The 19,140-nt window shown below is 48.0% G+C and overlaps 2 protein-coding genes across 2 annotated transcripts; one reads left to right on the top strand and one right to left on the bottom strand.

Annotated features, from left to right (window-relative positions):
* Nucleotides 1–867: 867 nt before the first annotated feature.
* Nucleotides 868–8,962, bottom strand: Chmp1a (charged multivesicular body protein 1A). The gene is made up of 7 exons (XM_041650943.1): nt 8,845–8,962; nt 5,896–5,915; nt 4,765–4,842; nt 4,286–4,432; nt 3,799–3,927; nt 2,979–3,166; nt 868–2,361 (listed from the first exon to the last, which is right to left on the bottom strand). Exons 1-7 carry the CDS (start codon nt 8,849–8,851, stop codon nt 2,340–2,342), a joined length of 591 nt encoding a protein of 196 aa, XP_041506877.1. The 5' UTR covers nt 8,852–8,962; the 3' UTR covers nt 868–2,339.
* Nucleotides 8,963–9,094: 132 nt separating this feature from the next.
* Spata33 (spermatogenesis associated 33) lies at nt 9,095–17,996 on the top strand. Its single transcript, XM_041650849.1, has 3 exons — nt 9,095–9,158; nt 9,245–9,412; nt 17,525–17,996. Exons 1-3 carry the CDS (start codon nt 9,122–9,124, stop codon nt 17,734–17,736), a joined length of 417 nt encoding a protein of 138 aa, XP_041506783.1. The 5' UTR covers nt 9,095–9,121; the 3' UTR covers nt 17,737–17,996.
* The last annotated feature ends 1,144 nt before the right edge of the window (nt 17,997–19,140 follow it).

Here is a 19,140-nt window from a genome sequence, read left to right as displayed (position 1 = left end):
ATTTATGCATTTTATGTATATGGGTGTTTTCCTTGCATGTATATTAGGAGAAAGCATCAAATCCCATGAGCTACAGTTATAGATGATTGGGAGCCACCACGTGGGCTCTGGGAATTGAGCTCAAGACCTTTGGAAAAGTAGCCAGTGCTGTTAACTTCTGAGCCACCACTATACCTTTTGAGCCATGGTCTCAACCGAATCTGGACTCACCAATTCAGGATTTAACTAGCCCACGGGCATGTGTGCTCCAGGGATCTACTGACTATTCTGGAACTCTATGGATCTGGCTGGCCTGTAACTCAGAGATTGACCTTCCTCTGCCTGCCGAGTGGGATCAAAGGCTTGCCCCGCCATGGCCCAGGTCAAGCCTGACTTCTGGGAATGCAAACTCGTTTGTTCATGTTCGTACAGCATGCACTCTGGAGTCATCCTCCAGGCCCCCAGTCAGTTCCTAAGCACGGTTCCTCTCTAAAATGAATCGGGGGTGACTGGACGTCAAGGCAGAGAAGCCAAAAGGAGCCTGTGGACCCTGCAGGGATGGGGAAGCTGGGAAGCAGGATGTGCTGAGACCCAAGACAGCAGGTTCAAGGGGCTCAGAAGCCAAAAGGAAGCCTCTCAAACAATAACCTTTCTATCAATACTTTAAAATAAATCTTAAACTTGATTCTGATTCCACTATTCCACTACGTGTGGCCTGAGAATCTTCATTCACCCATGCCTCCCCTCTCCCTCAGGAACCAGGCCTCCAGGGACACCATTCCCCTCCCCATTTCTGAATTCATCCTGAGGTGGGGCACTGGATAATCCACATAGGGTCGAACCCACAGTTCATCAGCCCCACCCAAGACATCACAGCAAAGCTTGAGAAATTCTCCAACAATCAATGTATTTATTTACAACAGCATTTTGAAGGCAGATACACCCATTTGGATGAACCCGGCCCAGCATCTTGAAATCTACTAGTGTTCCAAAAATCCTGCAGCCTCCAGGACTCAGGGAGCTCACAAGTTGTTCCGAGAGAATGCAGTTACACTCAACACCTGTCATGCAGGTTGATTTCAGGAAGCCTGAGGGGCCCATGGTTAGACTGTACCTTGGTCCCCGCCCCCAACACAAGCTTTGTAATGTGGAACACTGAGGACCCCGAAATGCAGAACAGGAAGAAACAAACACAGCAAGTCAAGGTGAGGTATCCGAGCTTGAGTGTAACCCTGCAGGCAGTACTGCCCTGCTCAGCCTGTGACGAGGGCTGGACAAACACACCCCATCTGCTGTGTGCCTTCCACTTTGGCAAAGGAACAAAATCACCAGGAGGTTTAAGAACAGGAGTAAACTTCAGAAGAGAAATACAGCAGCGGCCTATGCACACAGCCTAGGGCCGCCCCAGGCATTCTCACTGCCCTCTCCCTGCCAGCTTCCCACTGCAAAAGGGTGTAGAAGAGCTGACCGCAGCCAAAGGTTACTATCCCGGTTTCCCTTGGTAGACACCCTGACTTTCCCCTGGAGAAGGCAGAAGGGCAGCCTTCTGTATGTAAAAGAACAGAAGAGTCAGAGGACCTCACATTCAAGAGTGAGAAGTTTTAAAAGGCCTGAAAGGCTGTGATTTGGAGGCCTGGAGCCATCACACAGACCGTGCAGCCCAAGTGGCCCCAAGCCCTTCCAGAGGCAGCTGCTGAGGAAGGGTAAGCATCTCTAGGGAGGAAACACCTGGACTTGAGATTGGATGACAGTTCTGTAGGCTGGGAAGGGAGCTGAGGGGCAGAAAGCCCTGGCCGACTCAGCCGGCTGGCAGTGGCAGCCAAGGAACAAACTCAGCCCTGGGAACATGGAGGAGAGGAACCACCTGTAAGGCCCCAGCCAGTGTTGGTGGCAATGGACATCTCTGGTACACAAAAGTCCACAGGAACCTACTCAGGGCTGTCACTCAACAGGATTTCCTGTCTGCAGAGGTCAGGGAGAGGCTCCCAGGAACTACCTGGCATAGGACTCGCTCTGATCTTCACTGGCCACAGCAAGCAGCAGGTGTGTGTTCACTGGAAACTGAAGGCCCTGAAGCACTGGGCTGAAGTCCACACATCTGCTGGTCAAACCCTGTCAACTCCACATTGGCAGAGGACAACACAGAGCTTGCCATCTTCCAGATGTGGCCCACAAAGTCACATGAGTCACCCACACTTGTGCAAATTCAGTATCAGGACAGAGGCCCACTGCCCAACCTACGGCTCAGTTCTAAGGCGCCCAGCCTGGCAGGTTGGAAAAGAGCCAAGGCAGCTATGAAGGGTTGGAGAAAGTCAAGTGCAGAGCGGGGCAGAAGGGAGGCGACACCTGCCAAGGGCATGCTAATTCCTCAGGGCAGCCAACCTGGAAAACAACAAAAGGGATTATGGTAAGAAAGGCATGGCAGGCAGTGATTGCACACACCTTTAATCCCCGCATTTGGGAGGCAGATGCAGGTGGATCTCTGTGAGTTTCAAGACCAACCTGGTCCACAGAGTTTCAGGACAGACAGAGCTACACAGAAAAACCCTGTCTAATAAACAAAAGGGGAGGGGCAGCAAAGGGCAGAGGTACTTGAAAACTTGAAATACTGTGTAGAGCACTAGACATGAACCCAGAATTGAGGTTTTCAAAGTTGTCCTGGGATAACATGTGGAAAGATGCTGAGACGGCTACACACTGTGACAATCTCAGGAAGGGCACACAACCCCCTTCTACAGTGAGCTGTGTGGAGATACATCTGTAATCACACATCCGGTACTAACTGCTGGCTACGGGGGACTGACTGCAGCATTCTGATGCAAGGGGGAACTGTTCAAGCTGAGACAGGGGTCTTCCCTCCACCTTCCCAACAGTCCAATCAAATGTGATGGGTCTTTGTGTGATTGGGTTCCAGCCCACAAAGTCCTTAGGGTCCCCAACATGGCCCCAAGACAGGACACCAGAGCAAGTACTATGACATTCACCGAGGCATGTCCTACCTTCGAGACAGCTGGTCCTCCTGGCTGCGCACTGAGCTCTCGCCCACAGCAGAGGCGCCCTCTGGAAGCTGGCTGAGCTGGTCTAAGACCTCTAGGCCATTTTCCTCAGCAATCTGCACAATGAGGCTGTCGACCTGCTCCTGAGGTGTGGTCAGTGTGGTGGCAGAGCTCATAGAATCCTCCATTACCTACGGAGAGGTTCATTTTGGGCAGGATGGCCAGAGCACCATGATGCTCACTGCAATTGCTTTGTTGTGGATATGTGTGGTGTACACATGCACATGTGTATGTGCTCATGTGAAGGCCAGAGGCTAACATCAACTGTCTTCTCGATACTGTGTCCTACAAGGTGTCTCAAGGAACCTAGTGTTCACTGCTTCAGCCATGTTGGTTGGGTGGCAAAGCCGAGGATTTCATTTGTATTTGGCCCCAGCACTAAGACCCCTACACACCCAGCTTTCATGTGGTTGCCAAGAGCACAAACTTATGCCCTCGGGCTTGCACAAGTGACACTTCACCTGCCGGGCCATCTCCCTAACCTCCACTGTGGTTCTTGCCCACTCCCACTGCTTCTCACAGGGTTCTCTCTAAGAAGATGTTTCTGGCTCCCTTGGACCTTCCTGTCCCATATCCAGGCAGTCCCGCTCCTGGGTTCACCTGGTTCTGTGACACTTTCATATTCCTGTGTGCTTGTCTATACCATGTGTGCCTCCCCAGAAAGGGCAGTGTCCCATCCCCTTCCTTCTCCAAGGCCTTCCTGAGTCTAGCACAGTCCAGCCACCCTGACCCACTGCCCAGCCATACTGCAATGGCCACCTACCGACGTGTGCACATCCAGGTTCTGCACCTGCTGCTCAAACCTGTCCATCACTGCAGACACCTTTTGAAGATCCATGGCACTCAGCGCCTTGTCCAGAGCTTTGGTCACCTGTGCCATATTCTTGGTCACCTGGTATAGAAGAGAATTAGAGACAAGGACAAAGTTAAAGATAGTTTAGGGCTGCAAACTGGGGGCAGGTCATCAGGACTTTCTGATGGGAACCCAGGGTCTCAGCACAGTCACTGGATGCAGCTGATGACACAGTGAAGTTCTATGAGTCTCTCTACTTTGCAGGGCATCTCTGCTGTGACCAAGCGGCCCATGTAACTCCAAGTCTATGGTAGGATGCTATGAAATCCAGGCTTTCCTGAGGCCTTCCTGTGTGCAGTACTCCTTGAAGCCTAGGCTCACTGCTGGTTCAGCTTCCCTCTGCTCACTGTACCCTACAACACATGCTGGCCACATGGCACCATGATCAGGCACTTACCCCCTTCATGGTCACAGCTGTCTGTACCTTGGATGCTACTGCATCCACACGGGACGCCATGCGGAGCCAGTTTACACCTTCATTCTTCTTGCGGATTGCATTTTCAGCATACACACGGGCACACTCCACGTTTTTCTGCTGAAGGGCCTAAGATTCATAGGGAAATGTTCACTGAGGACAATTCGTAAGTAAGCTTGTGTATCCCTCCAGGGTAAGGTTTACCACTGGGGAGTGTTGCACAAAAAGGAGACATTACAGCAACACAAAGGGAAACAAAGCTGGCTGTGGTGGTTCCTGCCTGAAATCCTACCAATCTTAAGGGTGAAGTAGCAACATTTCAAGTTTGATGTTAACTGGAACACAGAGTAAGTTCCAGATCCACCTGGGTCACAGTACTCAATCTCAAAAATAACATAAATGAAGTAAAATAAAATAAAGGGGATTGGGGAAGAAGAACCCAAACCAGAAATGTTACACACCTTCTTCACCTTGGCCTGCTCAGCCTTGGAGTCCTTCTCTGCCTTCTTGGCCAGTCTCTCTAGCTGCTTCGCTGTGAACTGAGTGGAAAGGACGACATCCTGAGATTCGCAGGTGGAGCTCACCCTCTAGGCCCTGCTCCCTGTACCTCCTGCCTCTGCGCATCCTTCACCCAGGGATGAGGCACAAAGCATCAAAACCTGAGTCCTGACAACTCCTGTGGGCTGTGGGAGACTGTAACAGCATCAGGAAAGATCCCCACCAGTGAGCAAGGAGGCGGCTACAGTGGGCATCCTAAAATGTCCATCATCTAGAAAACCCCAACCCATATTCTCCTCTAGAGTGGAAGGCCGGCAAGGAAACTCTCACCAATGCTGCCCCTGCTTATGAAAGACTTTGAACTCACAGAAAGTCACCTGGGAACCTTCTCCAGGCTATCCAAGTAGTAAATCTTGAACGCTATCTTTAGAGAATTCGGCATATACAGCTTCCTCATTTCTTTGCCAACAAGAGAAAATGATGTCATACCCACCCCTCTGGCCACATATTCCAAGGGCTGGAGACCAGGTCCTGGCCACTAGTAAACGAGGCCCGAACACTGACCCCCTTTACGGCATCAGACCACTACCCGACAGCCTCAGAGTGACACAAACTCTGTAACCTTACTCATGCCCAGACCCTTGGCGCCAGGGAGAAAAAAAGAAGATAAAGTTAACCCTTAGTATCGTTTGCAAGGCATTTAAAAGTGGCAGAAACATGCCATGGATTATTAGTTATATCCAAGTATCTCCCCAGTTGGAGGCACATTCAGTCGCCTATAACACTCTCCAAGTGTTTAAATTTCAGCGTGTGGTTTTAAAAGCTTAGTAAAACACCAAGGCATGTCCTTATCACCCCAATTGTGTTTCTTATAGATAACACACTCAGTCTTCATGGACAAGTCTAAGTGATCTATTTCTACTTAGCCAAAATCAAAGAATGATCTTGGCTCTGGGAAGCAGTCTGAGCCCTGTAGGGCAGTCGTTCAACCATGATAATCTGCCCATGACTCTGGGTGTCTGGGTTCCAAGCGCCGCTGTAATTCTTTCCTTGTTTGCTAGGACAGGACTGAAGAATGGTGGTCTTGTACAAACCTTCAACTGGAACAGGGTATCTGCAAAGACAGAAAAAAAATACATTTAAAAAAATTGTAGCAAGTAGCACATCTATCAAGCAAGCGGACTCTGTGAGATCCTTGCAGATGCTAGGAGCTGGCCCACAGGAGACAGACACAGATGGGATTTGCCTGGGGCATTTGGAAGGCCCAGTAATGGAGTCAGAAAGTAGATCCATGTTAGACAGGGGCTCCAAACCAACAAAGACCCTCACTAAACTTGTTTTCGGGAACACAAGACTGTACCAGCCTATCTCAAAATGCAGCTCTTGGCCATGATCAGAATGGAGATGGTGGCTTACATTTCTTTCAGCTTTACAAAAGACACATGGGTGCCAGGCGATGGTGGCGCACACCTTTAATCCCAGCACTCGGGAGGCAGAGGCAGGCGGACCTCTGTGAGTTCGAGGCCAGCCTGGTCTATGGAGCTAGTTCCAGGACAGGCTCCAAAGCCACAGAAAAACCCTGTCTCGAAAAACCAAAAAAAAAAAAAAAAAAAAAACCAAAAAACCCCCCAAAAACCAAAAGACACTTTGCCTTTACTACTAAACTTAGTCTTTAGCACTTAACAGCTGTTCTTTTTAATGCCTTTATTGGCATTTTTATTTTATTTTATTTTTTTTTGATTTTTCGAGACAGGGTTTCTCCGTAGCTTTTGGTTCCTGTCCTGGAACTAGCTCTTGTAGACCAGGCTGGCCTCGAACTCACAGAGATCCGCCTGCCTCTGCCTCCCGAGTGCTGGGATTATAGGCGTACGCCACCACCGCCTGGCTCTTTATTGGCATTTTTAAAAAAGATGTATCTACTTTTTTTTTTTTTTTGAGTGCTCTATCTGCGTGTACAACTTTCTGCCAGAAGAGGGCATCAGATGCCACTACAGATGGTTGTGAGCCACAATACGTTGCTAGCAACTGAACTCTGGACCTCTGAAAGAGCAGCCAGTGCTCTTAGGGCCGAACCATCTCTCCAGCCCGCAGCAGTTGAAGATAAAACTGGTAAGGCGGTAAGCCTTAGGTCATCATGACAGATGTCATTTCTAAGTCACAGCATCAGGCCCAGCCCATTGTCCCTTTACCCATAGTAAGCCAAGGAGGGAATTTAAATATATTTTTAAAAACTAATTGCTAACCAAACCTGCTATTAATTCACAAACTTGAGACAGGTAAACACAATTTCTTGTTTATTTATTTTTGATGTTTTGAGACAGGATTTCACCTCAAACTCCCTAGGCAGTCAAAACTGGGGATCCTTCTGTCTCCAGCGCCTAAGAGCTGGCATTGCAGTTGTGAGCCACTCTGCAGAATGCTGTGGTATTTGATTCCTGAAACAGCTTACCCTACCAGTCCAAAATAAGGCACTGATGGTCTGTAAATGCAAAACAAGGCCCAACAGAGACCTGCCTGGGCATAGTGAACTGTGGACCTACCCATCTACCACCACTCAGTGCAGGACTAGCTATGGCCAGGGCTGCCACAACTGACTGGTACTCTCGGAAACAAAAGTCGCCTGGCACAGTGACAGGAGAAACAGTGTCTCCCAGGCGTGGCACAGCTCTCTCACTAGCTTTAGCACCCTGGCCAAATCTCTCCCATCTCAACCTGTATTTTCATCTCGACTCTAATGGGGCTGGAGAAACCTGATGTGAGCTTCAGGAAAGTTCCCTCACCAGAGCACAGTGAACTGTGATGCAAAAATTCTTTTTTTTTTTATTTTATTTTATTTATTATGTATACAACTTTCTGCCTCCATGTATACCCACACGCCAGAGGAGGGCGCCAGATCTCATTACAGATGGTAGTGAGCTACCATGTGGTTGCTGGGAATTGAACTCAGGACCTCTGGAAGAGCAGACAGTGCTCTTAACCACTGAGCCATCTCTCCAGCCCGCAAAAATTCTTTTTTGCTGAGACATCAGGGTGCTACCTCTTCTGTCCAAGGAACACAGTAAAGAATTCTTACGTTTCCTCCATGACAATCACACAGCTTTCTGCGTTTCAGAAAACAGTTTGTAAAAACTTCATTATGGCTGTTCACAACTTCATTGCCAGCACTGGGGAGGCAGAGACAGGCAAATCTCTGAGTTCAAGGCCAGTCTGGTACTTGCAGTCACATGCAGGCCAGCCAAGGCGACATAGGGAGACCCCGTCTCATACAAACACAAACTCTATCACACCAGCCCATAAAACCTGCAACGTCCACTCAGGAGTTCTTCGGAACTCTGACAGATGGAAGTGAGTCATACTTCTAGGGGTGGCTCCCACCCACCCTGTTACAGGGTAAGGGGAGAATAGGACATGCAGCGCCTATAAAATGGAGCTACTAGGACGGAACCCACATCCTACCACTTGGTATTTGAAGTCCTTTGTATCTGAATTATTACTATTTCTCTGGGTACTACTCAGGGGTCAAAATATGCAACCAGCACCTTTTCTGGTCCCTGAACATTCCGGAGTCCCCAAGGCAGAAACAAAACAAACAGGGAGGATGGCTAGAAGGGCCTGGATCTGAGGTCATTTGGATAAAATTCGGGGTTTCGGTCGTGGGTTTGGGGTCCAGTCCTGGAGAGATCTGGGTAAGGAACGAGATCCAGGGGTAGTTCCTGGCTGGGGTCTGGTGTCAAGAACCCGAGGTAGCTCTCGTTGGTCTGAGGGATGGAAGCCCAGGAGAGGGTTTCAGCTAGGATGTAAAGGCTCAGGAACCGAAACCGGTTCTGGTCGATATGCCGGAGTTAGGCCCAGGTCTAATCGGTGTTTGGACCTAAGGCAAGAGGCGGGTCCTGGTCGCGAGGTAGGGTCGAGACGAAAGGATCCCAGGCCCAGGGGCGGGGTCTGGGGCTGAGGCCGGGGCTAGGTCCTCTCGGGTTATGGGGCTGAGGCCGGGGTGTCCGCAGAATCCCGCTCCGAACCCTAAGTAGGAGACGGCCCCTTACCGTCCATGGCCAATCAGGTAGTGAAGCCCTCTGGGCGGCGAAGGGGACGAGATCTTATGGACCAGCTGTGCCCGGGAGGACTTCCGGGGTCGCTTGCGTTTCCGGTCGTGCGGCCGGCTCTCGCGAGAAGACGGCACCGGTCCTTGGGTGGGGCTTTGGCACGTCTCCTAGGGCACGCGGTTGCCATGGTAATGAACGCCCAAAGGGGCGTGTTGGTTTGTGAGTCGCTAGGGTTACTGGGCCTCAAGGCCCCCTGGCCGGGGCGGCGGGTTCACCTATGGGCCAGTCCAAAAGCAAACCCAGAGAGAAGACAGGTAAAGGGCGCCGCCTGGTGACCAGGCCCGCCCTCCGAGCAGGCATCCTTGGGTTGTAGGTCTAACTGATTATCCATGTGTTTCAGTTGAGGAGGAAAAGACGGTCCCTACCAATTTTGTTGCAAAATCTAAGGAGAAAGCAATGGAAAAGGAGTCGAAGCAGCTTGACAAGGAAGGCTTGAATCAACCTGCCGACAGCCTACTGCTCGCGGCAGGGACGTCCAAGCACTCAAGGCCTTCCACTTCCTCTGAAGGTAGGAGACCCGAGGAGACCTGCCATGGCAAGGCATCTGGGATGGGGCCCATTTCTAAGACTCTAATGATACAGGATTCTTGTTGCAGTCAGGTAAACAAGAGCACAGCTAAGCTTGTTAGCTTGAGTCCGTTCTAGGCATGGACAGGGATTTCAAGGGTATCCAATGTATACAGAGACCGTTTCAGAAGGAAAAAGAAAATTTAAGAAGAAATTTTTTGAATGATCCATACAATGTCCCCCAGGAGGGTTGGATGACCTCTGGTTCCACTGTGATCCCTTCAACATGTTACAGCTTGGAGCAGAACATTGGGTAATTGCCCAGGCTGGAGTGTGACTTGTGAGGAGGGCATGGTCTCCCTCAGCCTAGCACAAAAGTGGGAGGGCTTATGAGGACAAAAGGATCATGGCTGGGACAAAAGTGTTTCTTTTCATCCAGACCCAAGCATAGCATTTGGCAGATACAGAAGGTGAGTTTGCTGCCAGTTTCACTTCACCTTGTAGCAAACGGCCTGGCATTTTTATTCGTTTTATAGCTGAGCAATGTGACCACACCTTCAGTGTGGAATTGGTGACAATGAGACCACAAAAGCAGGACAAAGCCTAAGTACAGATTGTTGGAGGTAGATCTGTTAAGTGTTTAAGGCAAGGAAGGTATTAGGAACTGTATGCTCTGGGAAGGTCTTTTTGCTTCCAGAATCAAGGCCAGGATGAAAAACAGAACACTAGGGGAACCTACTCCTTGCTGGGAACCAGAGAAGAAGCAGTGGCCACAGATACTCAGAAAGATTGGAGGTAGAAAGCGTAGAACCTACGCTCTGATGAGATGCAGGGGAAGATGGGCTGGGTCAAGAGTCAGGTGAGAGAGGACCAGCCTGGCACGGGCAGGAACAGTGCTTGGTGGTTCGGACAGAGGCACCACGGGACCTTTGAATGCTACCCAGCTGGAGGCAGTTTGGAATTCAGGTGCTGGGACTGAAAGAAGTCTGGCCTTGAAACTTAGGAACCCTTCATAGAAGGGTTACAGCAAAGGCTGCACACCTAGGTGGAGGCTTAAGAGATGCTTGCTCCCCACGGTGCTTTTAGCTAAGTACAGAAAAGCCAACTAAATAAGATTTTATCACCGAGTGGCTCGATGTCCTGCCAGGCATCCACCATACTTACTCATCAGCATGGTTTTGGCGTCAAGGACCCTTCATGTTCCAGTGTTCCATCTTCGGTGTCAAGAATGGCTTCCTTCACAGTGCTGCAGGTACCATAAGCACACAAGATTACACGACTCTTTTTTTTTTTTTTTTTTTTTTTTTTTTTTTTTTTTTTTTGATTTTTCGAGACAGGGTTTCTCCGTAGCTTTTGGTTCCTGTCCTGGAACTAGCTCTTGTAGACCAGGCTGGCCTCGAACTCACAGAGATCCGCCTGCCTCTGCCTCCCGAGTGCTGGGATTAAAGGCGTGCGCCACCACCGCCCGGCTAGATTACACGACTCTTAAGAGAGACTCTGGACCTTGCTTTACCTTTGGCAGGGAAGTCTTTCTGAGGTAGGTGTCACTTCCCCAGCCTCTCTAAGACGGGTTCAGCTCTGCAAATTTGGAAGTGCTGGAAGAGAGTTAAGGGATCAGAATAGACAAGCTTGGCCAACAAGGAAGCCACTAGTGTCACCTGTCACACAGCATCACCTCTGGAGGAAAAGCAGGTGGTCATGAAGGAAAGATGACAGAGCTCAACAGTCACAAAGAACAAGCCCCTCATCCATGCGACCCTGGAGGGACCTTCAAAACATGACATCAGATGTAAATGTCCATAAATGTTGTGATTTCCTTTCTATGAGATGCCTTGAACTCACCACAGCCGTTTTGCTTCGGCTCCCCAGGTCCTGGGGTTCCAGGCATGAGCTGTCGTGTCCATTTGGAAATGATTGTAAAACTGTCAGCAGGTTGGGCATGGGGTTGTAGTGCGAGCTACTCAGGAGACCGAAGCAGGAGGATCATGGAAGCCCAGACCTGGGCAGGATTGTGAAAGTCTGTTTTCAAAAAGGGGGAGGACTAAGGATATTGCTCAGTTGGTAGAGTGTCTACCATGCCCAAAGCACACAGGCCTGGCTTCCTTCACTAGCACTACAGACAAGCAGGTGTGCTAGCAAGTACATGTAAGCAACACATGAGGCAGGAGGAGCCTGGGTTCAAGGGAATCTGTCATAACATGGAGTGTTCAAGTCCACCCTGGCCTATATGATATTGTGTCCCAAAATAAAATTGGGGCAGGAGCATTGACTCAGCAGTTAAGAACACTTCTGCTCTTGCAAGGTGACTTGGGTTCAGCTCCCAACACCCATTTGTAACTCAAATTTGAGGGGAGCTGATGCTTTCTTCTGACTTCTGTGAGCACCAGATATGCACACGGCACACATACATACATGCATACGGCACACATACATACATGCAGGCAAAACTGACACATGATTGTCCAACTCTGAGGCTCTAAGAAGAACCGTCGCTAGGCATCCTGGTGTCTGTGCCCTTGTAGTCCCGGGCTGGACCCTTGAGTGAACATTAGGTATTCTAGGGTCTAGCCTTTGAGGCCTCACAGCCCGTCGCTGCCAGCAGCACTTGCATGCCAGTTAAGTCTTCAGAGAACCCAGCCCAGAAAGCAACACTGCACCTACTCCTTGGGCCACAGTGGGAACTGGCTAGACAAGCCTGTCCTGAGTTCCTGACCCACGACAGTGAGAAAGTGGTTGTTGTAAGCTGCTGAGGTTTGGAGTTAGTTGTTTCACAGCAGTAGTAGTCAGACCAAGGGGTACATGATGGAGTCAAGAAGTTTGGCTCTCAGCAATAGAGCACTCCTGTAATCCCAGAACTCAGAAGGCCCATGCAGGAGGGACATGCATTCCAAGCAGCTTGAGGTACACACTAAGACCCTGTGGCAACTGGTGGGTGGGGGGGGTGTTATCCTTACACAAAGAGATAGGCACACTACAAGTTTATAAGCCGCCTATTCTAGAATGTTGAAAGTTCTGTGCCCTCAAATGATACAATTTCTTCAGCAAGCAAAGACATCAAAGGAGTTGAAGGCACGGCTCAGTGGTTACGATTTTGTATTGCTATTCCAGAAGACCTGAGTTCAGTTCTGAGCACCCATAGTGGGTGGCTCACAGCTGCCTTTAATTTCAGTTCTAAGAGACCCGAGCCCTCTTCTGGCCCATGTGGGCACTGCATTCCCCATGTGGGCACCGCATTCATGCACAAATCCATAATCTGATACGCACATATACTTCAAAATTTAAAAAGAAAAGGAGGGGATTGTCATGAACCAAAGGCAATCTGTAGATCTGAGCTAGGTCATTTTAAGAGTCCGTTTGGATAGCAGATGATAATAATAATAAAGAATTGATTCTGGGCTGGAGTATCGCTCAGTGGCAGAGCAGTTGCCTAGCATGCTGGAGGCCCTGGGTTCCATCTCCAGCACCACTGAAAACAAAACCGAAATATGGTGAGGAGAAAGTGGCAACCCCAAAAGTTTCACCTTCTGTGACATGACTACTACTCTCTTCGGAATACTGTCCAGATGACAAAGTTATAAAGATGGAGAACTGACTTGGTTGCCAGATGTTGGGGTAAAAGAACAAGGTGTGACCCAAAGGACATCAGGAGGGAGTCTCTCTGGTGGAAGAATCCTATGTCCTATCAGATGGAGCTTTACATGTGCATGGATGAGCATATGCCTGTATACTCGCTAAATCAAGGTCAATTCTGCTGTTGAACTGTAATAAAGTGAGATGCTGCCACAGGAGAAACTGGGCAAAGGGAGCATGGGACCAGTTCTTGCTGCTTCTGCAACTATCTGAATATATGAATATTTTAAAAATAAAAGAATAAAAAAGTTATAATTCTAATTATTATAGTCCAGTATAAGAAATGCACACGGATTAAGAAAATAGGGAGAATACATGGAGTAGGAGGGGTGAGTGCACAATAACACTGACCGTGAACATCAGCAGAAAAGGGCAGGGTTATACAAGTTACACTAGGAGATGTGAGTGTAACCTCCTGCTGTAGAAAGCTTATTTCCACATGAGTAAGCGGGAATATAAAACGTAGGGCTTGGGAGAAGCTGGGAGCACTGGCTGCTCTTCCAGAGAATCCCAGCATCTGTATGACAGCTCACAGCTGTCTCTAACTCCAGTTCAGGGGGATCTCTGGCTCTTTTCTGGCTTCTGCAGACACTGCACTGGCAAAATAACCATACACATAAAATGTTTAAAATTTTTAAGTGGCGGTGGGGTGGAACTCAGTAGTGCACTTTTAATCTTGACACTGAAGAGGCAGAGGTAGATGGATCATTGTAAATTTTGGCCAGGCTGGTTGGTGTAAATAGTGAGTTCCAGGCCAGCTACAAAGTGAAGACTTGCATTGGAAAACCAAAAAAAAAAAAAAAAAAAAAGTGGGCACTGGTATGTAAATCAATTAATGGATTGCTTGCCCTGGGATCCATCACCAGTACAGTACAGATCTTACCTGGTGCTGCGTGCTTGTAATCCCACCACTTGGGCGGTAGAAATATGAGGATCATAAGTTCAACAAATTGAATTGTATTTCTCCATGAGGAGCATCATTCTAAGCCTTGAAAGGAAGAATGGCATCACTAAATGATATTGGAGAATATGTCCACACTATAACAACATCTACTCAAGATAGGCATGGTGGTACAACACCTGTCATCTAAGCAATTAGGAGGCTGAGGCAGGAGAAATCTCTTCGAGTTCCAGGCCAGCTGTGACTAGAGAGACCCTGTCTCAAACAAAACAAAATTCACACATGAAAACACACACATACCATTAAAAAAAATCTCTCCAAACACTATAAACACTATAAACATTATAAACACTATAAACATTATAAACACTATAAAACTCAAACCAAACAGTGAAAAATCACTTGCAGCCAGGTTTAGTGGCTCTCGCCTGTAATCCCAACAGTCAAGAGGCTGACACAGACAGATATTAAGCTTGCCATCAACTCAGGCCACATAATGAGACTGTGTGTCAAAAAAAGTTAATAGCACCAGGCAGTGATGGTACACACTTTTAATCACAGCCCCGGGGAGGCAGAGGCAGGCAGATCTTTGAGTTCGAGGCCAGCCTGGTCTACAAGAGCTAGTTCCAGGACAGGCTCCAAAGCTACAGAGAAACCCTGTCTCGAAACCACCCCTCCAAAAAAAAAAGTCTAAAATGTGATAGCGCACACCTGTGATTCCAGCATTCTTTGAAGCCAGATAAAGATATATAGCAGAACCTATTTCATACCGCCCCTTGTGGGCCTCTGGAAGCCTAGCGCTGACCATACTATCAGGGGAAATGCGGCTTCAGTATTGGAGCCACAAATAACCCTGACCCTAATCAAATCCGTCCATGGAATGTAGACTCAGGCTCCGAGCAGAATCCTAGCCAAGCTGTGCCTGACTTCCTGGGCCACCAAGACTGAAGGACTGTAGGAATGGGCACTGATAAAAATCACCAACTTTGAAGTAATTTTTATGCAGTAATAAAGTAGCTCAGGATGCCACTGTGGTATGACCGGCACCAGAGAGACACACTGAGGAGTTCCAGGCATGGTGGTGCCTGCCTGTAATCCCAATAACAAAGGCAGGAAGATTGTTCAAGGCCAAGTTCTAGGCAAGCTATTGCTCCATAGTAAGACTGTCTCAAAAAGTTAAACAGTGCAGATACCATATAGCAAGAACCTTAAATCAAGTGTTTTGTCTATATTCCCGGCTTTCAGGAGGTGGAGGCAAGAGAAGCTTGAGTTCTAGACAGCCCTGCCGACATGGTTAAGGCCTTGTCTCCAAAACCAGGGACATGTATGTGACAAGGTTTCTAGATAAGGTTAACTAAATAAGACTCAGTATCCATGCGATTGGCTGCACTGAGTGCACGACTGTCTCTTCTTCCGGTAGCCATACCTGCAGACGTGATGGGCTGTATCCCTTCTTAAACTAGGAGACAAAATACACCACTCCCTTAAGCTGTTGTCAGGCATTGGTCATAAACTGTGTGAACCAGTGGAGTTGGTCACACAAAGGATGGGAAGCCCAGATAGGCGTAGGGCCCAGGGCTGTGTGTACAGCGCAGAAGGCGGCTGAAAGAGGAGCCTCTGCTCCACAGATGGTGCAGGAACGTGAACTCTCTGGAAGCACAAGAAGCAAGCATGTACAATATTTAGATCTACATATATAGGTTTTGTTTGATTTATTTATTTCCTGAATTATTTTTTATCGAAATATTTTTCTACTACAATATCTTCTGATTATGGTTTCCCCTCCCCTAACTCCTCCCAGGTCCTCCTCACTTTCCCACTCATCCAAATCCACACCCTTTCTTTCTCTTCTCATTAGGATACAAACAGGCATCTAGACAATAATAAAATAGGTAAGATAAATACAAGCAAACCATAATAGGACAAAACAAACAGAAGAAAAAGAGCCAAAGAAAAAGTTCAAGAAACAAATAAGCCGGGCTGTGGTGGCGCACACCTTTAATCCCAGAACTCAGAAGCCAGAGGCAGGCGGATCTCTGTGAGTTCAAGGCCAGCCTGGTCTACAAGAGCTAGTTCCAGGACAGCTAGGGCTACACAAAGAAATCCTATCTCAAAAAACCAAATAAAGAAATAAATAAAGCCGGGCGATGGTGGTGCACGCCTTTAATCCCAGCACTTGGGAGGCAGAGGCAGGCGGATCTCTGTGAGTTCGAGGCCAGCCTGGTCTACAGAGCTAGTTCCAGGACAGGCTCCAAAGCCACAGAGAAATCCTGTCTCAAAAAACAAAAAAAAAAAAAAGAAAGAAAGAAAAAGAAGAAAGAAAAGAAACAAACACACACACATACATTTACACACAGAAATCTCATAAAAACACCAAACTTGAAGCCATAGTATACACACAAAGGAATTGTTGAATTGTCAGATTGTAGGCTTTTATTGTTGCTGTTACTGGTTTGTTGTTGTTGTTGTCTGTTTAAAAACTACCTTGAGGACTGGAGAGATGGCTCAACGGTTAAGAGCATTGCCTGCTCTTCCCAAGGTCCTGAGTTCAATTCCCAGCAACCACATGGTGGTTCACAACCATCTGTAATGAGGTCTAGTGCCCTCTTCTGGCCTGCTCGCATACACGCACACAGAATTTTGTATACAAAATAAATAAATAAATAAATAAATAAATAAATGAAAAATAAAAACTACCCAGACAAAGCATTATGAGACGATGAACCTCCAGGAATGCCTATTTCTAGAACATTTTGATTCATAAAGTTCTGAACAGAAAGGTTTTCCAAATTGGAATTCTTTGGAGACTAGGCACCTGAGCCCTCTAACATTTCTGACCAGGCAGCTCAATGGGGAGAGGGTGGCTGGTTCAGACAGTAAATCTGGAGATCCTGAAGGTCTGACTAGCGTGTGTGTTGGGAATAGCCAGCTGTGCAGTGGTAGGTCACCGGGCGGCAGCTCACACTGTGACTCAGGTGGGCATTTAAAGTACTCTCTGTTCATTTGCTCATGAAGGTGTGTGGTGGAAGCACTTGGAAGTTAGTAAATGACATGTCGCCAAGTTTGGAGACAATGCCAGTCTTAGAAGTATCTGTTGCTAGGTGGTGGTGACACACACCTTTAGTCCCAGTACTTGGGAGGCAGACACAGGCAGAACTCTGTGAGTTCGAGAACAATCTGGTCTACAGATCGAGTTTTGAGACAAAGAAACCCTGTCAGAAAGAAAAATGACTGTTAATTTCAAGAATAGAGAGGCCTTGGGATTGGTGGGATCCTAGCTTGTCTGTATTAAAGACTCAAAAGAATGTCGTGGCCTGTCCTCATCACCCCGGAGGTATCCTGCAGTTTGTGAAATGTAGTCTCCTCTGTTTCTTCCTGCATGAGTCTACCCAGTACTCACAGCTGCCCCTCCAAGCTGTCAATTTGTCTGAGTGGTGGAATCAAACCATCAGGCAGTTGGTTTTGTTTTTCCCACTGGCCATGAATCTGTTTCCATTACCGGGAGCTAAAACAGGCCTTATCTTCATTGTGGAAGAAGTTTCCACACACCCACTAAATGGATGGATGTTTTCTTCCCTCTAGACAAATCTGATACAAAACAAAAGTCGAGCAAGAAGAGAAATGTCATTCCGCAGATCATCATCACCCAAGCCTCAAATGAGACGCTAATCAGCTATGGCCTCCCTGAAAATGAAGAACAGAGAACCATTCATGAACAGGCTGACTGGGGCCCTTACTACCGACACAGGAGCCCTAGCACAATAGCAGCCTATGAAGGACACAACCCAGAATAAATGAGAACTCCCAGGAGCTGTGATTGTTTCCTGTGATCTGATGGAAGGGCCACCCTTCCCTGTGCTGGCACTGGATGCCCTTCTCCAGTCCTTGAGGTTCTGTCTCAGCGCCTATTTGAGTTTTCCCAGAGTCCTCAGCAACTTGATGGGGAGAGAGTGACTGGCTCAGAGAGTAAATGGCATTCCCCCCAAGTCTGCAGCAAAGGTCAGTCTGAGAACTGTTAAGTTCAAGAGCAGAGACGCCTCAGGGCTGGTGGGACACTAGCTTGGCTGTCTGTAGTGTGTCCTTGAACTGAGGAGGGCAGCAGGGCACTTAGGCTATAGCCTGTGAATGCTGTCTTGTTTTTCTGGCCCATGGATGAAGGGACTTTAGAGAGAAGGGCCACTAGGAATCCAAACATGTGCCATTTTTTCAGTCGACTCAACCCTAGCAAACTTCGGGTCAGGCTGTGTCTTGAGAGAATGCCCCTACCAGCCTCCTTTCTTATATGTGGTCTAGTAAAAGTGTGTTCTCTTCACTAATTGCCATATTGTTTGGGCTCTGTAGGCTAACAAAAGCAGAGTCAGTGATATGCCTACCAAGATCACAAACACACCTTCTCCTGTACTAGGGCGAGTTACACATGCCAACAGTTTCTAATATATACATGAGGCCAGTTAGTGTATAAAATATGTAGACTATACTAGCTAGTACATACTTGCAGGCCTGACAATATATATCTTCATATACCTAACCTAAGTGACTTTGAAAAATGATTTGTGTGTGTGGTCCTGAGGAGTGAGCCTAGGGCCTCACATGGTGATGTGGGAGTGATTTCTTATTAATAAAGAAACTGCCTAGACCCATTTGATAGGCCAACCCTTAGGTAGGCGGAGTAAACAGAACGGAATGCTGGGAGAAAGAAGCTGAGTCGGGGAGTCGCCATGATTCTCCCACTCCAGACAGACGCAGGTTAAGATCATTCCTGGTAAGCCAGCTCGTGGGCTACACAGATTAATAAAAATGGGTTAGATCAATATGTAAAAGCTAGCCAATAAGAAACTAAAACTAATGGGTCAGGCAGTATTTAAAAGAATACAGTTTCCGTGTAATTATTTCGGGTAAAGCTAGCCGGGTGGCGGGACACAGCCCGCCGCTCCGTACTACAACAGAGTGGCACCCAACGTGCTAATGAACTCCACGTAAAACCTGAGAGGGCTTAAAAAGGAGAGAAAGAAAATTTAAGACAGCTTTTTACTGTTTGTGGGTTGCGTGCCGCAAAGAAATTGTCCTGACTCAGCAGCAGGAAAAAACTGGCTGTTTTAAAATGCCGGCTTTCTGGGCTGTGCCGCCATTGCGATCTCTGTCTGGCTCCTGTGGGAGACAGAGCTTTTGAATGGAGCATTTGGAGTAACGCTCTACGG

The sequence above is a fragment of the Microtus oregoni genome, unplaced genomic scaffold (assembly GCF_018167655.1).
Source record: "Microtus oregoni isolate MIOR12 unplaced genomic scaffold, Mior012 000004F_ref0000308, whole genome shotgun sequence".
Classification (NCBI taxonomy): Eukaryota; Metazoa; Chordata; class Mammalia; order Rodentia; family Cricetidae; genus Microtus; species Microtus oregoni.
This window is presented reverse-complemented; position numbering and strand designations above follow the sequence as displayed.

Excerpts from the sequence above, each read along its gene's own strand:
- Chmp1a (XM_041650943.1), bottom strand. Across the intron at positions 4,843-5,895 it reads ATACCCTGTTCCAGTTGAAG|TTCACAGCGAAGCAGCTAGA; the intron begins GTTTGTACAAGA and ends CTTTCCACTCAG. Across the intron at positions 4,433-4,764 it reads AGCAGGCCAAGGTGAAGAAG|GCCCTTCAGCAGAAAAACGT; the intron begins GTGTGTAACATT and ends TATGAATCTTAG.
- Spata33 (XM_041650849.1), top strand. The coding sequence starts at position 9,122 with ATGGGCCAGTCCAAAAGCAAACCCAGAGAGAAGACAG. Across the intron at positions 9,159-9,244 it reads CAAACCCAGAGAGAAGACAG|TTGAGGAGGAAAAGACGGTC; the intron begins GTAAAGGGCGCC and ends CATGTGTTTCAG. Across the intron at positions 9,413-17,524 it reads GCCTTCCACTTCCTCTGAAG|ACAAATCTGATACAAAACAA; the intron begins GTAGGAGACCCG and ends TCTTCCCTCTAG.